This window comes from Eptesicus fuscus, chromosome 19 (assembly GCF_027574615.1).
Source record: "Eptesicus fuscus isolate TK198812 chromosome 19, DD_ASM_mEF_20220401, whole genome shotgun sequence".
NCBI classification, from domain to species: domain Eukaryota; kingdom Metazoa; phylum Chordata; class Mammalia; order Chiroptera; family Vespertilionidae; genus Eptesicus; species Eptesicus fuscus.
Window position 1 is genome coordinate 51,152,909 of NC_072491.1, and position 27,402 is coordinate 51,180,310.

General features: G+C 54.3%; 1 protein-coding gene across 2 annotated transcripts in view; it reads left to right on the plus strand.

The window, feature by feature from the left end:
* ZNF704 (zinc finger protein 704) overlaps positions 1 to 26,803 on the plus strand; it is a 123,883-nt gene extending 97,080 nt beyond the window's left edge. For both annotated transcript variants that reach the window (XM_054708505.1, XM_054708506.1), the window contains 7 exons: positions 5,453 to 5,556; positions 10,263 to 10,489; positions 15,215 to 15,315; positions 17,844 to 18,108; positions 19,819 to 19,923; positions 25,937 to 26,034; positions 26,692 to 26,803. In XM_054708505.1, the coding sequence (XP_054564480.1) occupies positions 5,453 to 5,556; positions 10,263 to 10,489; positions 15,215 to 15,315; positions 17,844 to 18,108; positions 19,819 to 19,923; positions 25,937 to 26,034; positions 26,692 to 26,803 (1,012 nt within the window). The remainder of the gene's footprint in view (positions 1 to 5,452; positions 5,557 to 10,262; positions 10,490 to 15,214; positions 15,316 to 17,843; positions 18,109 to 19,818; positions 19,924 to 25,936; positions 26,035 to 26,691) is intronic.
* The last annotated feature ends 599 nt before the right edge of the window (positions 26,804 to 27,402 follow it).

Sequence of the window (27,402 nt, forward strand, 5' to 3'; positions counted from 1 at the left end):
CAGAGCGAGAGTGAATTAGCACACGAGGCAGCCAACACCTCCACCAGCGAGTGGCCGCCCCGGAGGGCAGGCCTGGCTCTCGGAGCAGGGACTGGTGCCGTGCCAGCTGCTCCCTCTCTGTCACCTGTGCCCTCTCACTCCTGGGCAGCCTGGCGGAGCAGTAGGAGTCCTCTCTCTGCAGAAACAATGACATACAATGGCTGCAACTGCGAGCCCACCTGTAGGTCTGTGCCAACATAGATGTTATTATTTCAGGAAAAGGAGGTCATGGGGATAAGTGATACAGTCTTCTCTGCCTGGTTTTTAAATCTACGCAAAAGCCCCCTTGTTTTTCTTTAATTGGCAAACCAGAAGACACTGGACTCATCTTTTCCCAGCGCCCTCAGGAGGTCGCTGTTATCACCACAGAATGTGGCTGGAGGTTCTTTCCAGTATGGAAACCTACACGGCTTCGAGGCCTCCGGGCACTGAGGTCATACACACACCCCCACCCACCCCCACACCCCCGCCCAGGATGCAAATCAATGTCAGAGGGAGAGATGCAGTTTTGATTACGGTTTTCTGCCCGAGGACAACGGTGGCACTTACCAGGTGCCCTGTTAACCGGCAGACTGCCCGCCGCTCAGGGCACCTCCACCCGCCCGCCTGCCCCGCCCTGCCCCGCACACACGCCGGCCCTGCCCGACCGCGCCCCCAGGAGTCCAGCGGAAACAGCCCAGCTCTTCCCGACGGTGTGACCATTGCTCCGGCCACTGCGGAGGCGCGGGAGCTCCTTCAAGGACTGGAGTCGTCGGCAAGGACGTGGCCAACCGGACAGAGGCTGGCCACCATGGGCAGGACACGGGGCCCGGGGCACGGTCCCCTCCAACGCTCTCCGTGTCCTTCTCCACGCAGAAAAACACATCTTCCCGGTGGTCTTAAAAGAAGCCACACCGCGAATGAATGTGGAGCGTTAACAGCGACTGCCTTTGCCACGAGATTCCTTCAGAAAGGAAGCAAAGTGCTCCTTCCGCATGGCCACTGTGGAGTCACCCGGATCCGTGTGCCCACTCTGAGCGAAAGCTGTCCCCACCTTCAAGGCTGGGGTGTGGCTGTGTCCTTCCAGGGAAGAGCTCACTGCCAGGCTTTTTCCTTGTTTGAGGGTCACTGTACGTCTTCCAAGGGATTGGACTTGGTCTAGACCGCCGATTCCAGTAGTTGCTGAGGAGCGGGATTAGGGCTGACCCAGGGTGTGCGCTGCCTTTTCATTTCCATCTGTTACTGCAGCACGCTAGTTGCAGGTAAATGTCCTTCGCGGCTCTCGGGCCGTTAGCGCGTCTCTCCTGGCTGCTAGGTCAGCGGGGACAGTGTGTGGACACGTGCTCCCAGCAGATGGCCTTCAGGCGTGAAGTGGCTCAAAAGAAGAAAGAGCTTCTGGTGACAGAAACAACAGCCTTGTCAGCACCGGCCACAGCCGAGGGGGCCACACCTGCAGCGCCACCGCCCACCGGGGCCTGCGGCCGTGCCCGCCTCGTGCTCACGCTGTGCCTGCCGTGCCCGCCACGCCTGTCGGTGCTGTGCCTGCCGATACCGTGGCACGCCTGAGGACCTCGCTGTCACAGATGACGTCACCCTCCACCCGCTGCCACAGTCCCCAAGCATCAATTTGGCCGATAAAAGATCAGTTGTCAAACTCAAGAAACTCATTTTCCACCCGGCAGCCAGACTGAACGTTTTGAAAAGCAAGTCTGAGGGCATCTCCCTAACCGGACCTGACCTCCGAAGCCTGTCCACTCGAAACACCTCCGTGCGCCCAGGCCTGTCCCTGTCCCCCTGCCCGGCACACCGCGCTGAGCGTCCTGCGCCTTCTCAGGGCAGTCTGGCCACGCCGGCACTGCCCGCCCCAGCCTCCCCTCCCCCCGCCCCCCCCTCACCCCACAAGGCCAGTGCCCACCGCCAGGCTCCCTTAGCTGGGGATCTAGTAGGTCCTCACCAAGGCCGTGCCACCTCCTGGCTTTGTGACCTGCGTAGGTTTCCGGTTGAGGGGGGCGGGGGTTCGGGTGGCCAGGCCCACGAGTTTTCTCTGAGGCTCTCTCTGCAGTGTCCAGCAGCGCCCCGGCTCAGAGCTGGTCCTCAAGAGTGAGGGCTGAAAGCAGGAACTCGGGGCATAACCCAGACCCGCCCCGGGCCCTGGCTGTGTGGCCCGTGCCCCAGGGCCACCACGTCACGCGCTGGATCCTGGCCCAGGCACGGCGAGCCCAGGGAGGGCTCAGCAGCTGCCGCTTCCTGTGCCGATTGTCACCTGTCCCCGGGTAACGCCTGTGGAATTGGAACAGTTGGTTCTTTATGAGAAACAACACCCCGGGCAGCGCCCCTCCCCCCAAATGGAAGGCAACCCCTGCTAGTGCGGGTGCCCGTCCGAAGAGCGAGGAGAGTCACCGACGATGCCCCTCTCGCGTGCGGGACACGTAATGGGGGGTCCGTGACTGTGAAGGTGAGAGCTCACGTCCGTGGAATCCTGGCTGTGGGCGAGGCTCTGCTGGTGCTCACGTGTGTTTTCTCGTTGAATCATCTCAACAGATCTATATTTATCCTCCTTTTACAAATGAAGAAACAGAGACTCAGAGAGGTTAGGTAATTTCCCCAGAGTCACACAGCCAGTAGTGGCGAAGAGCCGATTTGAAGCCGCACGATGTAACTCATCGCGGAGCCTGCACTCTCTTTTCTCCCAGCGACCGATCCTTGGCCGCATGGAGGGAGCTCTGTGCGCGCAGGCAGATTACCGCCAGTGCAGGGAGGAGCAGTGGTCTTAGGCTAGCACTTTGCGTTTGAATGGAGAGTTAACTAAGATAGCTACAGAGCACGCCTCCAGTCTCCCTTTCCGTTCCTGTTGGCGTTTTGACCTGTTTCTAAAATCCAGGTTGATGAGCTACCTCTCTCCCAGGTTCATGTATGATCAGTGGCTCTCTCTCTGCTTATGAGAACACGAAAATCCACCTGGCCTGGCCCGTGCCCTCTCCTCTCCCACCACATCCTCCAACCAGGATGCCCAAGCGGTTTTCCAGCCACGGACTCGCCTGCTTCCTCGCCTGAAATGTGACTCTCGCATCTGGAAATCCTGCTCATCCATCAAAGCCCGCTCAGCTGAGCGACAAAGCGCCTACAGAATGACAAGGCGTAGGACTATTTTTAAGAACTAATTCTAAAGTTCCGTAATACTCAACCAGGTCTGGGAAGAAAGGTTATTTGGACAAGCTCTCCGCCTGTTGTGAACGTGGGATTGGGCCGCCCTCCCCAGGGGGTCCAAATCCGTTTCCCATCAGAGAAAACTCTCAGCATCACCTGGCGAGTGGTCTTTTCCTCCAACAGCCCCACGTCTACCAGTCGGCTTCAGCAATGTTTTCTCTAAGTGTAACAAGTCCCACGGGGCGCATCATCTCTTCACATTTAATTACAAGGATTTGCATTTGCAGAACCAATTAATCAGTAATTAGATAGCAATGTACCAAAAGAGATAAACAAGGATAAAAAAAAAAAACAGAAACAAGCCCTAACCGGTTTGGCTCAGTGGATAGAGCGTCGGCCTGCGGACTCAAGGGTCCCAGGTTCGATTCAGGTCAAGGGCATGTACCTTGGTTGCGGGCACATCCCCAGTGGGGGATGTACAGGAGGCAGCTGATCGATGTTTCTAACTCTCTATCCTTCTCCCTTCCTCTCTGTAAAAATTAATAAAATATATTTTCAAAAAAAAACACACAGAAACACAACTCAGCCCAGGGCCGCGCCACCGTGTCCCAGGCGGCGTGATACACTGCCCGAGACCACAGGCTCGCCGAGGGCGAGCAGCGGCCGTGGGGCGTCCTCGTGACCTCCCGTGCCCACGGGAAACTAAGGGTGGCCAAACACAAAACGCCGATGATGCTGACGTCTGTTCTGCTTTTTGCTCTTCATTGGGAACCTGCTTTCTGATCATGGTGTTGAAAGGTCGTGGCAGACCTTGGCAATGCAAAAAATGCATATTTTATAGTGACACTTCCGCTATTGATCTCCATATTAAAAAAAACACATAGACCAGCTTTTAAGTTAATTATCAACTAAACCTCTAAAACAGACCTTAGATGTGAAAAATTTAAAACGATACAAGGCAGATTACAGGAGGAAAATGGAGGTCCCTGAAACCAAGGACTAGAAAAAAGTGTGGCCGCAGAGTGTGTCCCTGTAGGAACTGGGGACCTGCCATTGCCCAGCGCCCAGCTCCCGGGCCCCTGATCCCGGCCTTCAGCCCTTTTGTTAAAAAGAAGACGGAGTGGGAAAGAGCAGCCAGCAGCTGCAGTAATTCCGTCTGGGACAGATGACCGTGGCCTGCGCCTGTCCCCACCGCGTGAGGAGCCATGGTGACGGCTGGGCTCTGGGGCAGCCAGCGGACGCAGTGTGTCCAGCAAGCCCTTCTCCTGGGAGGCCCTCGTGACACCCACACGCCTGCATGGGGCGGGGGGTGGGGGCCGTGAGCATCAGTGACCTGAAGGTGCTCTCGTCCTTTCCGCGCTGCTCCCGTTTCTGCAGGAAACTGGCCTCACCTTTGCTCCCAAGTCCAAGGCCTCGTGACCTGTGGTGCTGTGGCCTTCCCAGGGTGTGCCGTGGGACCGAGCAGCTTTCCCCGCTGTGCCAGGTTGTCCTGAGAACCTCTGCAGAGTACACTTCGCTGTGTGCCCGCAAACTCACCTTCTGGAAGCATCTTTCATTGCCAGTCTCTGGAAAAAGGAATTAGTCTTGGACTAGAACAGTTTTCCAAGAAAGAGAGCAAGGAGCTTTGAGGAGAACTACAGACGGAGATGGCCAGTTCCCCGCTAGGACGGGACGAGCAGCTGTGCTTTGTGCTTGAGCGTCCTGGTGCACGCTGGAGAGCCAAATCCTAAACTTCTCATAAGTTTGTCGTGAAATTAACTGAGCAGCCCCACCCCCAGGACCGGGAACAATTTGACTTTTCTCTGCTACTTCATTGCTTTTACGAGCCAGCCGGCGCGGCTGGGATGAAAGCCGCGTTTGTCAGTGTGACCACCCACTGCCCACATGGCGTCCACCCCCGCGTGCCCCTCGGGAATGCTCGTGCCGGGAGGCGGTGCCGGTTATCTGACGCCGGTGTACTGCATGCATTTTCCATATCAACTCCTTTATGGAAACCAGCCCAGGTAAGCTGACTGCTGTCCACAACGGCCATGGTCGTATGAGCCTTTATGTGGGGTTAACCGGCCAAAATTCACGAGCCAGCGTGACCTGTCCGTCTCGGTGCGTGTCCGTCTCCGTGAGTGATGGCAGTCTTCACTCCGCCACTCGGAATCGCTGCTCCGTCCTGTCCCCCCTGCAGAGTGCTCGCGGGGCGCGCCTCCCGCCTCTCCCGTCTGTGATGGCAGGCGGCAGGCTCCTAGTCCATGCAGAGCGAGCACCCCTGACAGTGGCCCTCCCTGTTTTCCAGGAAATCCTCGGAGGAACTGGACATGGACAAGGTGACAGCAGCAATGGTACTCACCAGCCTGTCCACGAGCCCTTTGGTTCGAAGCCCTCCTGTGCGGCCGACTGGTGAGCTGGGGGTGAGGGGAGCGCGGGCGGGATGGGCGTAGGGAGGGCACCATGAGCACAGCCCCCCTTTGGGGGGGTCTCATTCCTGTCAAATGAAATGAGCGATTGAGCCTCACCGCGAGCAGGAGCAGGGGCAATGTGGGAGAAATGGAGACCCCAGGGCCAGCTTCCTCATCTTCCCAGAGACGCCACAGTCAGCCCTCCACCCGCTCCCCGCACATCCCGTGTCCAGGGCACCTGCCCGCAGCGCCCTGTCCCTTCCCCAGGTAAATGGAGCTCTTTCCCAGCATCGTTTCTGTTCCACAGGAGAGGTAGTTGGGTCAAAGAACTCTGAAGACGTTTGCAAAGGCATTAGCCCAGACTCCTCAGTCAAATAGCATGAGTCAGTCCGTTCATCGCTCAGTGTGTACTTAGTAGGTGCTGTGCTAGATGGTGTGGGTGTGTCGTGGCGAGAAACACCCATATTCCCGTGCAGTGCTCCGTCTCGTGGGGAAAGGCTCTCAGTCACAGCCTCGTCCAGGGCAGCACTTCCTGAGCCCTTGCTCCCTCTATCTCACGTCATTCTCACAGCCCTGTGGCTGTCATCATCGCTATTTTACAGATGAGTTGCCTGAGGCACATGGGATTAATTGACTTGTAAATAGCAAAGCTGAAATTCTCCCCTGCATCCTCCAAGACCCGCCCAATCCCGGGTCTGCCATCTTAGTCATGGCTGCTGAGGGCCCACTCACTCACTGTGAGGAATCAGGAGAGCAGTGGGCGGTGACGGAGGCCTGGCCAGGAGCACGGACGTTAGTCTGAGGCCACAGGAGAGCTACGACGTGGCTTCGGCACTGGACAGTTACAGCTGGGCTTACAGACAAAAACAAAAAGAAACAGCAGCAACAACAAACCCTACGGCTGTCCTGAACCTTGGTGGTCCCAGAGGGGACGGATAGGACATTAACCGAGAAATGGGAGGAAGGAGGAGTCAACAGGACGTGGTGATGGACAAAAGGGATGGAGGAGGAGGAGTGCCAGGATGCCCTCCGGGCAGTCGGGGGCCTCAGCACGGAGGCCTGCCCTGAGATGGTCCACACATACCAGTAAGCTGAGGGAGCACGTCTGTCAGTGAGTGTTTGGGCAGGAGCTGGGGTCCCTGAAGACGATGGCAGGCCCAGGAGGAAGCGTGTGTCATGGGCAGTACTGAGGCTCATTCTAGGGCAGCGGCTGGGGAGGTCTGGGCTGCCGTGCAGAAGCCATGAGGGTAGGTGAGACCACCAGGAGTCGTGTGGAGACGGGGAGCGAAGACTGGGAGGGGACTGAGAGGTGGGGTGAGGCCCGCCCTCACTTTGGGGACCCAGAGGGAAGAGCCTGAGGGGGACCAGCGGTGAGGAGAGGGGGAGAATGTGGGCTCCTGGGAGCCGAGGGAAAAGCAATGTTCAAGGACAGACGTCTGATGCTTCAGAAGCTCAGGCATGAAACAGGCTGAGTTCCGCATCCAGACGAAGGCACTGATTTCTGGCAAGAGCGCACGGTGGACCAGCGGGGCGGGAGTGGGCTGAAATGAACATGAGACCCCGGAGTGGAAATTACTGCAAGGGGACCCCTTCTCTCAAAAGCCAGCCTGGCCAGTTAGGAGACTGAGCTATGGCCCACACATAAGTTGGAGGCAAGCACCAGATGTGAAAATACATTTGTTGAACATCCAGTGAGTCCTCACCAAAACGCACTCCACTCCAGTTGCCGGTGCGAAGAAAGACTGAGGTGCCGGGAAGTCAAATCCATACCGTCCACAGTAGTGCCCCACCCCGTCACGACCACCGCACGAGGTGTTGCCACCGCAGCCCACGGAGCGGGGAGGTGCTGGGAGGGAGCCTGGCATTGCTGCTGAGGGACACCCTCTCTGCCGGGCCTCTAACCGGCCTCCCGGCTCCCGCTGCTCAGTGTGGCGAGGCCCCTGAGGAAGACTGCAGAGAAGGCAAAACTGAAGACACCCCCACACTAATCCCAGGGGAAAGGAGTTGCATAAAAGGTTGAAGAGTTCATAGAGAAAAGATTCCTCAAGGTTACAGACAAGTGCTTGTCCCAAGCTGGGCCACCAAATGCAAATAAATTGTAGATTCTCATTGTTTTACAGAAAAGAAAAAAAAAAAAGGAACTACAGAATGTCATAGACTCCTCAGAGAAGAAAGTACATTTTAACGCAATCGGTATTTTACATGCATTCTTCTTTAATTGAGGACATTTTTAATGCTCCTTTGTCTTGAAAGGTTAGAATCAAAATAAACCGTTTGCTTCTGCAATGCAAACCGTTATTAGCATAGTTATACAGAAAGGAATTCACTGTTCGTTATGATTTCAAAAAATAACTACCCAGTTTGTAATCCCAAATTGTCTGCTAGCTCATTAAGTCTGCAACAGGCAGGGAAAGCAGTTAATGATAATGAAGGTGTTGGTTAATTTATGTCCAGAATTATTGTCTATCAGTGAATTTTTTTAAACTATTGTGATTCTTTTTGTGCCCAGAAAGGATCATTTTGTCAGGAAGTGGATCTGCAAAGAGGGTGAGCTTCCAGCAAGGCCTGTGTGCATTTTACCAAATGCGTGCGTCAGGGAAGGAGACACGGCCATCACACTGAGTGGCCAGATTATGATGATCTCTGAACGCACTATAATCTGGCCACTCAGTGTATATTCTATCTAATAAAAGGCTAATATGCAAATTGTCCCCTCGACCAGGAGTTCGACCAGCAGGCTGGCTGGCCAACCACCCACGTCCCCTCCCCCTGGCCAGGCTGGCCGGACCCCACCCATGCATGATTCATGCACCCGGGCCTCATATATATATAAATATACACTGAGTGGCCAGGTTATTATGCGTTCAGAGATCATAATAATCTGGCCACTCAGTGTATGTATCTCCAATTGGTTCTGACTTTTTCTGAAAAATTCATTTCTATGTCATATTGTCCTTCTCATTGAATAGTGTTTCTTAAAGGAAATGTCATTCCCAAGTCAGCAACTGAACTTTGGGCATTGACATGAGGCAATGCGACACACTGCTTTTCAAAATAAGTTGTTGCTTTTCAAAATCAATCCAGGCCCCAATCACCTCCCCCGATCTGCGTAGTCACTTACCCTGATCACCCGCTGGCACCACACACTTACTTTACGAGCTGTGCTGTGCTGTATCATAAGCCTCCTGAGCCTGCCAAGGAGTGTGTCCCACCGGGCATGCCCCCGGAGGCCCCCCAAAGGACCTGCAGAACGCAGCTGTCTCATTCAGAGAGGCTCTCGGGTGAGCACTGTCGGTGGACTGCAGGGAGTGAGATGCTAATTTGGTTTTGTTGGTACCAGAAAGGCTTGATCCTGCAGAAATGGCCACTTGATTGGGTAGAGCCTTGCCTTAATGAGATGGGTAACTTTCTTCCACGATTTCAACTTAAAACTTCAGCCCTAACTGGTTTGGCTCGGTGGATAGAGCGTCGGCCTGCGGACTGAAAGGTCCCGGGTTCGATTCCAGTCAGGGGCATGTACCTTGGTTGCGGGCACATCCCCTGTGGGAGGTGTGCAGGAGGCAGCTGATCGCTGTTTCTCTCCCATCGATGTTTCTAACTCCCTATCCCTCTCCCTTTCTCTCTGTAAAAAATCAATAAAATATATTTTAAAAAATAAAATAAAATAAAAACTTCATTCCTCTAACTGAACGTTGTGCTTGACACGGTTGAGGAATATGCTGGAAATCTGTGATTGGGTGAAGATAGTCATTTTCCCACGAATGCACATAAATATGGAGGAGAAATTATCCAAAAAGAAGGTCAGGTCTCTAAGGAGCCTCCCAAGGCATTCTAACTGGACAAAGATCTCTCACCTCAGCAAACACTTCCTGTTTCCCCACAAGTGCAAAGAAGAACTCAACAGCCATCGTATCAGTAAACGTTGCGCATAAATTCTCCTCTGATCTCAGTGTGGTTGGAAAGAGAGGAGGATTCCTACTACACGAGACCCATGCCCTGAAGGAGAGAGAAGCCAACTGGTAGACCAGGGTTTGGGCCTGGTCCACTCCTGGCTACGTGGCGAGTCACGACTCCCTGTGCCTCAGGTCCTCGTCTGTAAAACCCACATGGAGTCCTTGCTCCGAGAGACAGATGTTGTGAGAACGCACAGGACTGTGTGAGTGAGTTTTGTGAGATGGAAAACAACAAATGCAAGGCACTGTTCCTTCTCATCGTGTCAGTGGCCTTGGGTAACTATCCGGAAATCATTCTTTCTCTTAGACTCTTACATCCGGGACTCACTTTTTCCGTAAACCTATTCCAAAGGTCTCAGACCCGTGAGAAATACGGGGTGGGGAGAGGGACAATATTGCAAATGATTTCCCTCTTAGAAACACCAGTAAACCCGGAGCGCCCCGACTTAGTGAACAAGGCCATCTTTTCCTTTCTTGTTTCCATGCCCCCCCACTGTCATCCCAAGGCACGACGTGCCCAAAGCCACCCACATCAGAAAGCTGTTAGGGAAGCCGGTCGTGTGGTTAAAATAGCTCAGTGTTTATAAAGGGTAATGCACCTCTTTTCCCGAGGCATGCATCGTGCACCCCCAGCTGTTGCACATTTCTGGGGGTGGGGGGGGCTGCATGTGCTTAGTAGGGTCCAGGCCCGCCCTGTGTCCGCGTCCCCAGCCCCTGCACCCCGCCGCACTGACGCTGGTTGTCTGGCTCGCAGAGAACATGAGCGGATCCTGGAAGGAGGGCGGTGCCCCGTCCAGCAGCTGCAGCAGCGGCTACTGGAGCTGGAGCGCCCCCAGCGACCAGTCCAACCCATCCACACCGTCGCCGCCCCTGTCCGCCGACTGCGCCAAGCCCTTCCGCAGCCCCGCGCCCGACGACGGCATCGACGAGGCCGAGGCCGGCAGCCTGCTCTTCGACGAGCCCATCCCCAGGAAGAGAAAGGTCAGCCTCTCCTCCCGCTCCTTCTTTGAGGGTTCAGCAGACACCCAGGGCCTGATCAGGGCAGAGCCAGCCAGTGTGAGCTCGCACCCTCTGCCGCCTGGTGCCGCGTGGACAGAGGTGCCCAGCGTTGACCAGGGTTTGGAAGCTACAAAAGTGCATGTCAGGCTTGGGTTGGTGCCCACCTCACTCTCTTCCTGGGACTCCATTTTTTCACCTGTAAAATAAAGACAAACACCCTTTCCTATTTTCTGCTTCAAAAACATATTGGAAGAATTTTTGCATCTTATTTTTATAAAAGCGGCTGTGACACATGCAGAAAGCTGGCCCAGCCCGGCCAGGTTGGTGAGCTCCTCCCATGCACTGAAGGTTGCTGGTTCCATTCCCAGTCAGGGCACATGCCTGGGGTAGGGGTTTGATCCCCTATCAGGGAGCATTCGGAAGGCAACTGATAGCTGTTTCTCTCTCACATCGATGTTTCTCTAAGCATGTCCTCAGGTGAGGATAAAAAAAAAAAGAAGAAAGCTGACACATAAACGCATGTATGTACTTACAGACCAAAAACTGTAGGTTTGCTAAACTAAAACTGAAAAAAGGGGCTCTAATAAATTGATTTAATACATTGATAACACATTTATTTAATCTTCACAGCTGTCCTGTCTGGTAAGTACCTCATTTATTTATTTTTTTCATTCTCACCAGAGAATGTTTTTTCCATTGATTTCTAGAGAGAGTGGAATGGAGGGAGAGAGAGAGAGAAACATTGATGTGAGAAAGACACATCAGTTGGTTGCCTCCCACATGCGCCCCGACCAGGGCTGCGGAACCTGCAACCCAGGTACGTGCCCTTGACTGGGAATTGAACCCAAGACCCTTCGGTGCGAGGGCCGACACTCTAACCACTGAGCAAACCTGCCAGAGCCGGTAGGCATCATTCTCCCAACTTGATATGAGGCCATGGAGGATCGGGGAGATTCGACGGTGAGCTTGCCCTGTCCTGAGGATGGAAGAAGGGCCAGACCCGAACCTGAAGCTCCTATTCCTTCCTTCCTCTGTGTGTGTATTTACACTGTCATGGCCGCTCACAATTTTCCAAAAGGGTTTCCCTTTGTAGGATGAAGCCATCTGCTGCTACATCTCGAGTACCTTTTCACGTTGGTTTTGATGGCCATGTCCATGTGAGGCTGCTGCTGTACATGTCGGTCCTTTAAGTTGTTCTCAGAAGCTTCATTAGGAGTCACTATTCACAAACAAAAACCCAAAGCAAAACCCTGAGGACTGCCATGCAACCTCTTCCCCCGATTTATTTCGAAGAGGAAAACTCGCAGCCGGCATTGACCCAGCCCTGCCCTTCCCTCCGTCTCCGCTCCATCCGCTGCATGTGCCGCTGTGGAGGCTGCGGGCTCGCTACCCAGAGAGCCGGGAGTAAGGAGCTCCCGCCTTCCGGAGGCGGCCATGAAGGTGCTGCTCCGCACCAGCCAGCGGCAGGGGCTGGGCATCCGTGTTCGCCTGACCAGTCGGTGGACTCCGGACAGCGGTGGGGACTGAAGGGCCATCCTGGTGCGTCAGGCTGCGCGGGCTTTCTCCGGGGTCATGAGTGTGTGTCCCCGGCTGCCATCAGAGGTGGCGGCGTGGTGGCCGGGACTCAGCGCAGGGACCCGTGCTTGCGCAGTGCCCTGCTGAAAGCAGCTTAATGAGCTGAGAATAAGTAGCACTTGGTTCTTGAACTGGACAGAATCCGGTGCGTCGTGCGCGATCGGGGCCTTGTTTCTCGGCGCTTCTGTCTCGCTTGTTCACTCGTGTACGTGCTGTGCCTAGGCAGCGACTGTGGCCCGTGGGCAAAAAGCGTGGGGAGAGAGCTCGAGCCGTGGGACAGGAAGGGGCCCTGATCAGAAGTCACAGGAGCCCCAGGCTCAGCTCAGCTTTGCTACCCTGCAAACTTCAGACAATCATCTCCCTTCTCTGACCATCGGCTTCTTCATCTGCAACACAAGCAAACGGCAGTTACCACCCTCGCCCGGGACAGCATGAAGATCCAGTGACCATGCGTAGACAGGTCACTGTAGGCCCTGAAACCCGCCCGCGGAGCGGACACGTGGTAATGACACGTCAGGCCCCTCACAAAGGGGAGGTGCATCCCTGGTCTGACGACGACGCTGAGCCTGGCGCTTCCTTCCACCCCCCTCGCAGGCGTCGTGGCCGTGGCCACTTCACCGTGCACTCGGGAGGTCCTGGAGTCAGGGAAGAGAGCCACGTTAACTGCCGACTGCTCAGGAGCAATCAGTGAGCGAATCACGCTCAGTCTTCACACCCGGAAAGCAGGACTCGCTCTGAAGTGGGAGAGACGGCGAGGCCTGGACACGAGCGAGCACCTGTCGGCTGACTGCGCTCCTAAGGCCCGCTGAGTGCAGCGCGTGGGCAGGAAAACCCACTGCCCCGGGAATGGGCCCGTCAGGCAGGACCAGACGGCTGCCAAGAAGGCAGCTCCGACCCTCCTGGTCGGTGTCCGGTGATGACCGCCCGCCAGCCAGAGCCGGAGGAGAAAGGAGAGGGCGGTCACTGAGCCTCTGCCCACAGTGAGGGCCTCCTGCCCGAGCCGCTGAGGACGGTGCCGTGAGCTCACCTGTGCTCCTTCCTCCGAGCCCGGGTCCTCCTGTCCGAGCCTCTGCCCCAGCACACATGTTCACACGTACACACACGCACACACACCCTCATCACCATGTACACACACCTGAGGGAAAGGCACCTGGGGATGGGCCCGGTGCGGGTGAACCTGGCAGCTCTGAGCGGACTGGCCCAGGGATGAGTCTGGACCGTCAGGATGCAGGTGGGCCCACCCCCTGGGAACTGGAGGGACCTTGGCCTTTGCCAGGCCTGTGTGTTAGCCGGGGTTCTGTCGGGAAGTGGAAGCCACTCCAGGAATCCCGCATGGGTGACAGCTCACACCAGACGGAGGCTTCAGGGGAGAGAGCGAGGCAGCCTGGCGCCTCAGCCCACACGGCAGTGTCAGGGACGGAGACCCCTCCCCCCCGGTCCCGGGTACAGCCCGAGCTGGTGGGTCTGCAGGGCCTGCCGGTCCCCCCCCAGCCGGCTGCCCCGGGCGTGGCCGTGTCAGACCAGGCACGCCTGTGGGCACAGGGGCGGTCCCAGCCCATGTGGCCTGGCCCACAGGGCCTTCAGCCTCGTGAATGTCGGTGCAGCTGCCAGGAGAAGCCAGGGTTCGAGCGCAGATGGTCCTGGTCAGATCGGCGGCTGCGCTTGTGCCTGCAGCTGGGCTTGGTTGGCTGCCCTGGCAGAGCTGGGGCCCGTGGGGCGGGCTGGGCCATGGTAAGCATTGTCTCCGGTCTCCTGCAAGGCTTGCTTTCCTGCCGTGTAAGAGTGGCTCTCTGGCCCTGGCCGGTTTTGCTCAGTGGATAGAGCATCAGCTTGCAGACTGAAGGGTCTTGGGTTCGATTCCAGTCAAGGGCACATACCCGGGTTGTGGGCTCCCAGTGAGAGGCATGCAGGAGGCAGCTTATCGATGATTCTCTCTCATCATTGATGTTTCTATCTTGCCCTCTCTGAAATCAGTTAAAATATTTTTATTTTTATTTTTTAAATGAGTGGCTCTGTTGCACGGGAGGATTGTTCCGTGGGTGTAGTCGGGACATTGGCAAGGGGCCTCCTGGTGACGCGGAACGCCTCGCCTATGAACAGAGACCGCTGATTCCATTAAAGTTGAGCTCATCCACTGATGTGCTTATTCTCCAAAGTTAGTCCTGCAAATATTATAGGGGGACCTCCACTTACAAAGAAATACCTTTTTAACATTAAAAACAGGGTGATTTTTGTATTTGGAAACTCATGTCTGAATAAGCGGCCCCTCCCCAGCACTTCACCACGCAGGAAGACGTGTGTTTGCATCTCATACCACCCCCAAAAAGATCACGGCGCTCATATTCCTTCATACCCTACTTTTCCCGCACCCGCCAGGTCCTGGCCGGAAGTGGGTGATGTGCTCAGCGGGCAAACAGAGCTGGGCGGCCCTGGCCAGGTGGCTCAGGTGGTGAGAGCGTTGTCCCAACACACCAAGGTGGTGGATTCGATTGCTGGGCTGGGGCACATACAAGAATCAACCAATTCATGTATGGACAGTGGAGCAGGAACTCTCTCTCTCCTCTCCTTTCCTCTCTCTCTCAAATCAATAACTTTGTTTAAAAATTTAAAAAGAGTTTGAAGGGGCTCTTTGCAAAGGTGTAGACAGGGTTGGGGTGGGGTGGTAGCCCAGGATCCCAAGAGCTAACTATAGGGCAAGGCCCTCACCACCCCTAAGCCTGAAGGGACAAGTAAAGAGAGGAGTTTCCAGAACCCATAAAGTTACCAAAACTCTGAAATAACAACGGAAGAGGTGGTTTTCGGAGGAGGAAGGCAGCCACGCCCAGCTGGCCAGGCAGAAAGGGACTGGGAGTCCATGGCCTCCTGCCTGCCGGGGCCAGGCCCAGCCGGAGACCACGGGCAGGGCCACGGACACACGAGGTCAACCTCGGGCACAGCAGGTGGAGGTAGATTTGAGCAGCACAGCTTCCTCGTTGAGACGTAGGCAGAGAGCCTCCTCGCGGGCGTGGGATCTGCCCACTCGTGCTGTGAGGTCGGGATGAGCTTCCAGTGAAGAGGAAGGACGCAGCGTGTTGGGCCGACAGCATTGGCAGGCTCATTTCCCTTTACTCTCCCGCCCTCTCCCCTCTGCAGAACTCCATGAAGGTGATGTTCAAGTGCCTCTGGAAGAACTGCGGGAAGGTGCTGAGCACCGCGGCCGGGATCCAGAAGCACATCCGCGGCGTCCACCTCGGGTGAGGCCCCTCCCTCCCGCTGGGCGCGGGCTCCGTGCCGCCGGGCCGCCCGCCCTCGGGCCCCAGCCAGCACCTGTGCCTCAGAAGTGCCCAGGCTGAGTGCAGGAAGGGCCTGGGCACGGGGGGGGGGGGGGGGGGGGGGAGGAGCGGGGCAGATAACAGAGGCCTTTACCGCAAGTTGCACTGCACTGAGGGGTGCTAGTGACTGCTCTGCGCCCCGGTTCCCTCTGAAGATGAGGTTAACAATACAGTCAGCCCTGCAGGGGTCACATGTGAAGGTCAAAAATAAAACGTGGTGAGAGCCATGTGTAAAAATACAACACCAGGGCAGGGTAGCACCCCCCTGAGGATGTCTGTAAATGTAAATGTACTTTTTTTTCCTGATGGAGAGTATTCGTGACTTGGAGCCTGAAAAGGGTCAAGGCACCACTGTGCCCATCAGAGCTGCTCTTGCTGTGGCCGTGATCTCTGGCCACCTGTCACCATGTTTCCCTTGTGTTTTATGAAAACCTTCCTCAGGAAAGATACACCAAAGCTTGGGGCCCGTCGGTGAGGCCCCTCCCGGGCAGCGGTGGTCCCCGTCTTGGCCTGGGGGCTCTGGGCCCCTCCTGTCCAGGGACCTGGGACTGAAGGGGGCCCTTGAGAAGCTGCACGTGCTGACCGGGGTGCGGACGGCAAACCCAGACACTTGCCGAGCCCCCGGTGCCTGGGCCAGAGGAGTCCTCTCCACAAGATGAGAGATGGACACTGCCGTCGCTCTGCCCAGCAAGGCACCAATGGGGGGCGTGCAGCACCCCAGCAGCGGTACAAGAAGGAAATAGCCAGGGCTCTAGCGGGATTTTGCTGACCTGCGTGGGTGGGGAGGAGAAGGGACCTCCTCCCCATCATGGGGCTGATGTCTGCGACGTAGCCCATCCCTCCCAGAGCACAGTGTGCAGGTCACCCAGTGGGCGTGGCTCAGGGTCACCCTGCACCCTCTGGGCAGCCGCCCAGTCCTGCTCCTGAGAATGCCAGGGAGGAAGTCGGGCATGTCTCCCTGACCTCATGTCAGGACGACCTCGACGGGAATAGCTCAGCATCTTTAAAGGTCCGGAGAGAACCTCCCGAAGCCACACTCAGGATGTAGGGGGTCTGTTGTCAAGCCCACCTGCCCGGAGAATCGCACCCTGTCCAGCGCCGGGCAGAAGCCGTGCCCGCCCGCCCGTTGGAGCCTGCAGAGTAGGTGGCGCCAGCCGTTCTCTTTGAGCTCCGGGTGCCCTCACGGTGGCGAAGTTCATTGCTTCCCGGGCTCCCTTGGTGCTCTGTGCTCTACCGGCACCCCCAGGACCCCGGGGTTCACTGGGGAGAGGACCGCCTTTGCCTCAGACCCTGAGCTGAATGCCGTGACGATAGGACAGTGGGACATTGGGTGTTGGTTGTGGACAGCAAAGCCCTAGAGAATGTTGGCAGGAGGCAGCAGAGGAAAAAACTTACAGAAATGTGCGAAGTAATTTAATAACGCGAATTAAATAAATGAACCCCGCCAGGGGGCACATTGAGGAGTGAAGTCCTTATCCCGATAATCAGCATACATCCCAGCCCGGGTTCTCGTCACTCCCCTCCCCTCCCACTGTCGGGGCTGATCGGGGTCGTCCATATTGAGCGATCCCTTTAATCTCGGGGGTGGGGGTGGGGGTGGTAACCAAAGACCTTACCTGCATGTACGCATACCCATAGACACAGACAATAGTGTGGTGAAGGCCTGGGGGCCAGGGTCAATGGGGGAGGAAAGGGGGACATCTGAAATACTTTCAACAATAAGATAAATTAAAAAATAAAAATAAATAAAATGACAATTTCAAAATGTAAAAAAAAGAAGAAACAAAAACACTGAGACTCCTCAAAGCCTCCGAGGCTTCCGTCACATTCAGAGCGTTCCTGCGACTGCAGAGCCCTCTGACCCTGCCTCCGCCCTCCCCTCTGCCCTTGGCGGAAGACACCAAGCACCCCCACCCCACCCGGCCCTACTGCTCCTCACTGTGTATTCTTCCCGTGGCCAGGCTTCGGTTCCCCTCACCTCATCCAGGTCTTGTTCACATCACCTCCCCTGAGCTCAGTTTAAAATACACCCCCTTCACTGACCTGCTACGGGCACTCCTATGCCGCTTAGTTTTTCGTTCCGGGATTCATTTCTCCCCGATGCATTAAATACCTGTTTATTTGTGGCTCCCTTGTCTGCCTCTCCCACTAGCTGTAACTTCCATCAGGGCAGAATCCACCCACGACTTGGTCCCCATGATACCATGAGACCCTAGGAGAGTGCCTACACAGAGCAGATCCTCACATCATTGTTGGATAAGTAATTGCTCGGTTGATTGTTTGAATCAAGTCCTCTAAGAGGTCGGGAGGTCTTCCCTGGCAGTGGCCAGTTGGGTGTTGCAGGATGAGTGAGCGTTTTCCAGGCAGACACGAGAAGGAGGAGCATCCCCGACAGAGGGCACAGCCTGCGGGCGAGGCACCGTCTGACCGTTTGCTGTGCTTTGCCTCAGGCGTGCTGGGGACTCTGACTACAGCGACGGTGAAGAGGACTTCTACTACACGGAGATCAAGCTCAACACAGACGCCGCGGCAGACGGGCCGGGCAGCCTGGCCCCGGCTCCGCCCCCGTCCCTGGCCTCAGCTCCCCCCTTCCCCATCCCGGATCCAAGCAGAACAGAGAGCCCTGGTGCCAAAGCCGAGACGAAACTGATGACGCCCTTGAGCCGCTCGGCCCCGACCACCCTCTACCTCGTGCACACCGACCACGCTTACCAGGTGCCGCGCACGACCCCGGGTGACACTTTGCCCCTGACCTAAAGCAGTGCGCTCTGACCTAGGAATAGAAAAGCAGCATCCCACACAGTAACCCCGTAGCTGAGTTCATTTTCATCAGGAAGTTCAACCAAATTGTCTCCAGTGTTCTCTTATTGTTAGGTACTAGTCTACCCAGTTTCTTCATTAATAACTACTATGAACATCTCTGTGCCGGTAGCTTTTTTCCCTTTGAAGTCACAAAAGAGTAATGACTGAGTCGGAGGATGCAGCCTGAACAGGATGCTGCTGCTAAGCATTGCCCAAATGCTTCCGTGTGCCACACAAAGCCACCGCCATCACAACTGCACTGATCCTTCGCAAAGCTAAACCACTTATTTAGCAGACTGAAGCTCAAGAGCAATGGGCTAGAGCAAATGATTAGATTAGATGTGCAATACGTTTTACTCCTGACTCGTTATGTGGGTCAAAAGAGTAACTCATTCCTTTGTTCATGATGGCATTTAGGTCCAAAAGCATGAGCTTGAACCAACTTAATGAAATTATTTTGTTAATCTGTAAAGTGGGTTGGAACACATACTTGATCTTCCTGAACCCTGTATTCATAATATTTGGGATTTCTCTGTCTGTAGATATTATAAATGTTCAGCATAGAAAATGCTAAAAACCAAAGCAGAGAGAGAAAATGTATCCTTAATCCCAATGACAAGAAAGCCTCTTGGTTAATATTTTTGGTATGTCTTTCAAGACTTTCTCCTATGTGTATATGTATAAAAAACTAATACATATACGTATACATATAATAATAATAGTATTGTAGTACTGTTTTTACTATGCTTTGTTTTTTTTCCACTGAATACATCATGAATGTGGTGTTTTTCTGTTAAATCCTCACCCAAGGATATTTTTTCCATTGATTTTTAGAAAGAGTAGAAGCCGGGGGGAGGGGAAGGGAGAGGAGAGAGAGGGAGAGAGGAAGAAACATCAGTGTAAGAGAGCTACATTGATTGGTTGCCTCCCGCATGCACCCAGACCAGGGCCCAGAAGCGAACCTGTAACCCAGGTATGTGGCCTTGACCTCGAGTTGAACTCGAGACCCTTCCATGCAGATGCTATAACTGCTTAGTCACATGGGCCAGGGCTCATGAATGTCTTTGCATGTCATTGAGTATTCTTCAACAACATCATTTGTAATGGCTCAGTTGGTATATCATGATTTATTTACCCATTTACCCATTACTAGATATTTGTGTTTCCAATGTTTTAAAATATAATACAATGAACATCCTTGTATCCATTCCTTAGAATGAATTCTAGCAGTAGAATAGCTAATATACAGAATTCTAAAAATGTTTAAATATATATTGCCTAATTACCCTCCCAAATGTTGTACCAATTACGCCCCACCGCCCCTGTATAAAAGTGTTTATTTCCAAATTTGATAGTGAGAAATTATATCTCACAGCTGTCGTAAAATTCAGAAATCACTAGTCAAAAACCATCTCCTTAGATACATTAGATAGATTCTTTCCACTACTCTCTTTGACCATGTTTCATCTCTTCCTATCAGATAATTAGTCTAATTATTAATACAGCTGAGATCATTTCTGAGGCCCGCGTTGGTAAATGACAGCTAAGATTGAGGAGAAACCTTTCTTAGTGTTCTCTGTACCGTGCCACGCCCCGTGACCATCTCTGTTTGCTCCGTAACAGGCCACGCCCCCCGTGACCATCCCAGGATCGGCCAAGTTCACCCCCAATGGCAGCAGCTTCAGTGTCTCCTGGCAGTCTCCTCCAGTTACCTTCACAGGCATTCCAGTGAGTAAAATACAAAAAGCCAAACGTGAAGTTAGAGAACAAGCTGTAGACACGTAAGTTAGAGAACACATTTACACACGTAAGTTAGAGAACAAGCTGTAGACATGTAAGTTAGAGAACACATTTACACACGTAAGTTAGAGAACACATTTACACACGTAAGTTAGAGAACACATTTACACACGTAAGATAGAGAACACATTTACACACGTAAGTTAGAGAACACATTTATACACGTAAGTTAGAGAACACATTTACACACGTAAGTTAGAGAACACATTTACACACGTAAGATAGAGAACAAGCTGTAGACATGTAAGTTAGAGAACACATTTAGACACGTAAGTTAGAGAACACATTTACACACGTAAGATAGAGAACAAGCTGACGACATGTAAGTTAGAGAGCACATTTACACACGTAAGATAGAGAACACATTTACACACGTAAGTTAGAGAACACATTTACACACGTAAGTTAGAGAACACATTTACACACGTGCAACAGAAAAACATAGACCAGAAAGCTGGAAGCCCCTGCTTCTTGCGTGGATTTTGTAAACTCCTGAGCAAGGCTTCTGTGGCTCCGACAGGCCGGCCGCTCTGTCAGATAGAAGAGCGTTTCAGCTGTTGATAAACATGTCAGAGGTAGATCAAGGTTTTTTGTTGGTGGGATATTTACATGTTTCCAAAAGGCTTTATAAAATCATCTCTGAGCTCAGATCCTGAGCATTAAAAAAACACCTTGTACATAAATGGCATTTATCATTATGAATACATTCATAATATTTATGACTTCAAAATTATTGTTTGCTGGTATGTCATCTTGATGGTTCAAAAAAAATAAAAAATTAAAGTCACTTTTTGCACCCAAAGCCTGAATAATCCATCCATATGGATGTGTAATTTGAAAATAAATGAGTGCTAAAATATGCCATCAGGTTTAAGCAGTATATAAGAATTGATTTGACATATTATATGATTCCTGTCTGATAAATTGCCATGAATTAACCTGATTCCTAAGCATTCACTTAAAAATATATTGGGCCCTTGCTCGTTTGGCTCAATGGATAGAGCGTCGGCCTGCAGACTGAAGAGTCCCAGGTTCGATTCCGGTCAAGGGCACATACCTAGGTTGCAGGCTCGATCCCCAATAGGAGGCAGCCGATCAGTGATTCTGTCTCATCATTGATGTTTCGGTCTCTCCCTTCCCCTTCCTCTCTAAAATCAATAAAAATATATTTTTAAAAAATAATAAATAAACAAATAAAATATATATTGGGTCTTTATAGGTTATACAGAGCATCCATAGACCCCCATACCACTGGCGCTCACAGCGGTCTCTGCCTCCTAGTAAGATCCAGAGAGTAGCTTATGATAATGGATATTCATGTTATTTTCTCCTTTCCACCTCTCTCCCCAAGGACCTCCCAAAAGATTCTTATTACCAACCCCTGGAAACTCCCAGAGGTTGCCAGCAAATACTAAGATGAATATGTATTGAATCTCTGGAGGACTAGCCAAGGATAAAAAGCAAACTGCTGGCAACAGTTTGGGAATTTGTGGCTTCCAGAAAATGCCCCTGGATTCCACGTTTAAACAATAGTGTGGATCTGGAGTAATCCTGAAAGCTGCCTTATTTATGGAAGGGTGAGCACTGCTGGTCACTCTGAGAGTCCGCGATGGCTCTGAGAGGCCGGACGGCCACCAGGGACGAGCGAGCAGGTGGGAGAAAATGACTTAGACATCAGGTGTTAGAGTCCTTTCTGGCAAGAACCGTGATCTGCTAAGGTGGGTGTCGAGGTTAGCAATCAGTCCTATTGGTGACTCTGTTTTTGTTAGACACTAAAAGGGCCCAGAGTGTCTCTGTGTCACACTCGCAACAACCCTCCTAACCTGGAAAGGCCGCTACCGCGATGGAATTCCGGAGACCTGTTATGCTCATCTGTCCATCTTGTCTTTGACTTGAGGACGATTTTCAAGGGCAGATACCCTCTTGTTCAGCTTGTGTAAAACCATGCATAGCATGTAGATGGAACTGCCCAGTCCAGACCACTTTCAAATGGAATTTCCCCCTACGTTTTATTTATTTACTGGAGGCCCAGTGCATGAAATTGGTGAACTCGGCAGGTGGGGGGAAGGCGATCCCTCAGCCCAACCTACACCCTCTCATAGTCCAGGAGCCCTCAGGAGATGTCCATGGGGAGCGGGCCTAAGTCGTCATTCGGACATCCTTAGCGCTGCTGTGGGGGCAGGATAGGCTCCTGCCACCGCCACTGTGCTCTCCAGCCATGAGCCCGGCTTCTGGCTGAGCGGCGCTCTCCCTGTGGGAGCACACTGACCACCAGGGGGCAGCTCCTGTGTTGAGCGTCTGCCCCTGGTGGTCAGTGCACGTCATAGCTACCAGTCGTTTTACCATTCGGTCAATTTGCATATTAGCCTTTTATTATATAGGATTTTATTGTTAGAGTATTGCAGATGTCCCTCTTCCCCCCCCCCTTTGCCCCTCCGATTAAAGCACTTCCTTCTGAAGTACAGAGATAACTCTGAGGGATATGCTCTCCCGAGTTCCTCCACGTCTTACACAGGGGTGGGGAGAGGCCCTTCATGAATGGACAAGGGGGTGGGGAGAGGACCTTATGAATGGACAAGGGGGTAGAGAGAGGATCTTCATAAATGGACACGGATGGGGAGAGGCCCTTCATGAATAGACACGAGGGACAGGGGGAGGACCTTCATTGACAGACACAGGTGGGGAGAGGACCTTCATGAATGGACATGGGTGAGGAGAGGACCTTCATTGATAGACACAGGGTGGGTAGAGGACCTTCATGAATGGACACAGGTGGGGAGAGGACCTTCATGAATGGACACGGATGGGGAGAGGCCCTTCATGAATGGACACAGGTGGGGAGAGGACCTTCATGAATGGACATGGATGGGGAGAGGCCCTTCATGAATGGACACAGGTGAGGAGAGGACCTTCATGAATGGACACAGGTGGGGAGAGGACCTTCATGAATGGACATGGATGGGGAGAGGCCCTTCATGAATGGACACAGGTGGGGAGAGGCCCTTCATTGATAGACACAGGGGTGGGTAGAGGACCTTCATGAATGGACACGGTGGCGGGGAGAGGACCTTCATTGACAGACACAGGTGGGGAGAGGACCTTCATGAATGGACATGGGTGAGGAGAGGACCTTCATTGACAGACACAGGTGGGGAGAGGACCTTCATGAATGGACACAGGGGTGGGGAGAGGACCTTCATGAATGGACATGGATGGGGAGAGGACCTTCATGAATGGACACGGTGGCGGGGGAGAGGACCTTCATGAATGGACACAGGTGGGGAGAGGACCTTCATGAATGGACATGGGTGGGGAGAGGCCCTTCATGAATGGACACAGGTGGGGAGAGGCCCTTCATTGATAGACACAGGGGTGGGTAGAGGACCTTCATGAATGGACACGGTGGCGGGGAGAGGACCTTCATTGACAGACACAGGTGGGGAGAGGACCTTCATGAATGGACATGGGTGAGGAGAGGACCTTCATTGACAGACACAGGTGGGGAGAGGACCTTCATGAATGGACATGGGTGAGGAGAAGACCTTCATTGACAGACACAGGTGGGGAGAGGACCTTCATGAATGGACACGGGGGTGGGGAGGACCTTCATTGATAGACACAGGGTAGGTAGAGGACCTTCATGAATGGACACGGGGGTGGGGAGAGGACCTTCATTGATAGACACGGGGTGGGGAGAGGACCTTCATGAATGGACACGGTGGCGGGGAGAGGACCTTCATTGACAGACACAGGTGGGGAGAGGCTCTCATGAATGGACACGGGGGTGGGGAGAGGACCTTCATTGACAGACACAGGGGTGGGAAGAGGACCTTCATTGATAGACACAGGTGGGGAGAGGACCTTCATGAATGGACACGGATGGGGAGAGGCCCTTCATGAATGGACACGGGTGGGGAGAGGACCTTCATGAATGGACACGGATGGGGAGAGGACCTTCATGAATGGACACGGATGGGGAGAGGACCTTCATGAATGGACACGGTGGCGGGGAGAGGACCTTCATTGACAGACACAGGGGTGGGGAGAGGATCTTTATTAATGACAGCTTTCTTTGACCTGTTTTTCCCCAAGTGACTCGCCTTTTCTTCTTATTATCTCCATTCCTCTTTCTGTCTTTTCATGACACAAGTCTACTCAGATGGCACTAACAGAATGCCATAGATGGGGAGGGCAGGGAGGGGGCTTTTACCAGCTGAAATTATGTTCTCATGGTTCTGGAAGCTGGAAGTCCCAGACCGAGGTGCTGGCCAATTCGCTCCTGGCGAGGGCCTCTTACTGGTGAGGGCCCCTTCTCGCTGTGTCCTCGCACGGCCTTTTCTCTTAAAGGGTTTGGGGAGAAATGAGAGGTTTGGTGTCTCTTCTTTTTAAAAAATATATATTTTTTATTGATTTCAGAGAGGAAGAGAGACTGAGAGAGAATTATCGATGAGAGAGAATCATTGATTGGCTGCCTCCAGCACACCCCCCACTGGGAATCAAGCCCGAAACCCAGCATGTGCCCTGACTGGCTATCAAACCGTGACCTCCTGGTTCATAGGTTGACCCTCAACCACTGAGCCACGCCGGCCGGGCAGGTGTCTCTTCTTAAAAGGACACCAATCCTAGAGGACCAGGGCTCTACCCTTTGGGCCTCGTTTAGCCTTAATTACTTCCTTAAAGGCCACCTCCCAGGCATGGGAATTGGGGTTTCAACATACGCATCTGGGGAAACACAAACATTCAGATTATAAAAAGCCCGGGCAAGCATTAGGAGCCGACCAGCCTGCTGTCCTGGGGCCGGCCCCGAGGCCCAGGCCTGATGCTGTCCTACGTGCTGGTTCACGGTTTCGCTGGTTTTGTTTTTCACACCTGGAAAGAGAAATAGTATAAAAGGTTAAAACCAAGACAAGGGTCTTTAACTTCCACAACCCGCTGCTTCTGCCCTGGTGCGAGGCTGAGACGCAGGCTCCTGACCCGGCTCCGGGGCTGCACTGTGCCCTCGCGCCAGCCACGGCCTGTTAAGCAGCGCCCTCACCTCCAGCGCAGCCCAGCAGAGTCGCCGCGATGAGCACAGCCTGGCACTGCCATGGTGGAGCACGCGCCATCGCGGCACCTGTGACGTGTCTCAGGGAACGTGAGCCCCCCTATTGGGAGTGACTCGTGGGACCAGCTCCCCTCAGCCGGCGGGAGAAACTAGCGGGCTGTAGTTTGTGATCCTGGTCTCTCCCTGCCCGGTCAGCTTCTGGGCCTCCGCCGAATGAGCAGACAGATTACAAGCCTATCACCCAATAGCTCCATCTGTTTAGAAACTGCACCAGGCAGCCTTACACACTTTATAAACATGCCCCACAATAGAACTTAGAAACCGTTACGAGATAAAACCAGTGAAAATGGAAAAGTGGAGACTGTTGGGAGAAATGGACAAAAGAGTGCTTGGCTGGGCTTCATGGATGGACACGGGTGGGGAGAGGGCCCACATTGTTGCCAGGCGTGGAGCAGGAGCAGGGGCAGGGCGCTGGCATCCTGGGAGCCGAGGCCCAGGGCCGGCTGGACCCCTTCTGCAGGTCACAGAGGCCGAGCCCCACGTGGTGTCGTGGCCGCTGACTAGCTTTTCTCTTCCTTAAAAAGGGAGACCATGAGGCTCGGACTGGCAATAGATATTAAAACATGATTCAAAAGAAAACATGTGACCCAGGGCCAAGTGGGACGCCCAAGGCGAAGCCGGCAGGGGGTGGCAGGCATTGCTGCTGGTCTTTCTGAGGGAGGGGCGTTTACCTTCTGCCGTGAGCACCACCCCATCCATCCATTCTAACGCGTGGTCTCTGTGACGGGCACTTCACCTCCACGTCTGACGATCGGGGACCACTGCCCGCACCGCAGAGGCTCCCAAAGGGGCGGCACGGAGAACCTGGCCGTCAGCTCTGTCCTCCTGTCCTTCCAGGTGTCGCCGACACACCACCACCCCGGGGGCGCAGGAGAGCAGCGGCAGCACGGCCACGCGGTCTTGTCCTCCCCGCCCAGGGGGCCGGTCGGCCTGAGGTAGGATGCCCACACGCCTCGCCTCCAGGGAGTAACTGAGACGCAGAAGAACCGCGAGAAACAGAGAAACCAGAGACAGGGTCTCCCGTGAAATGTCCCCGTAGTGGGTGATTCGCCCTTTCTTTTGTCCCCAGGGTTCCCCCGTCCATTCACTGAGTGAAAAGGCGTTGCCTTGTTGTTGTGACAGTTCACAGTCACTTCTCCTACAGAACAGCCGAGGGGACGCCTGGGTCACCCAGCGCCCGGTGCACTGACCCCTGTAGTGAATGCACCACAGGGTAGACTTTCTGCCCAGAGCCAGGAGCCCCTTAACCAGGATGCCACACACTTGAGAAACAGGAGAGCACTTGAAAGTACCTCTTTCCAACCTCAGAAGAGGAATGCTCTCTGCTGGCATTTCTCTGTACGTGTTTGCCTCGGTGCTCTGCAGATGGCCAATGTCATGTCCGCAAGCGGGCAAATAGGATCTTAGGGATGCGGGCAGCCACGAGTAACAGCCCTGGGCAGTGGCCACGGAGCCCCCCAGCACACGGGAAGGCCTGACCCGCAGAGAGCCCTGCTGTTTCCTGGCTTTTCTCCATCTTCCGAAGGGTGTCCAGCCCTCCGAGCAGTGCCCCTTGAGTTCCTCCCGCTGACCACGCCCCCTCCCTTCTGCAGGAAGCCTCGGGGAGAGGGCAAGAAGTGCCGGAAGGTGTACGGCATGGAGAACCGGGACCTGTGGTGCACCGCCTGCCGCTGGAAGAAGGCGTGCCAGCGCTTCCTGGACTGAGGGGCTCAGCCATCAGCTCGCAGCCACTGGGTCATGGCCACCAGGTCATGGCCACCGGGACTGTGGTGCATGGCCTGCCGCTGGAAGAAGGCGTGCCAGCGCTTCCTGGACTGAGGGGTTCAGCCATCAGGTCGCAGCCACTGGGTCATGGCCATCAGGTCACAGCCACCAGGTCGCGGCCACCGGGACTGTGGTGCATGGCCTGCCGCTGGAAGAAGGCCTGCCAGCGCCTCCTGGAGTGAGGGGTGTGGCTGCGGCCACAGGGCCACCCGCCCTTGCCTCCAGGGCAGCTTTGGGAAAGCACTCTTCCTTCAACAAAACGCACCTGGAGCCCAGGAAAAGCTCGTCCAGGAGCCTCGGTGGAATTTCAGAAGAACAAAGGCCACACGGTCCCCCGTGCGCTCAGAGCCGCCTGGCGCCGCGGCCCCGCGCTTCCCGTGCGCGAGAGGGAGCCCCTTCCTCTGCCGGGTGTCAGGTCTGGAAGCTGGGGTCTCCATAGCACCGGGACCCACGGAGCCATGTCCCTAGCAGGAGGCATGTTTTGATGAGCTTCCTGAAAAATGCCGTTGCGGGTGGGGTGAGGCCCGGGGAAAGCTGCA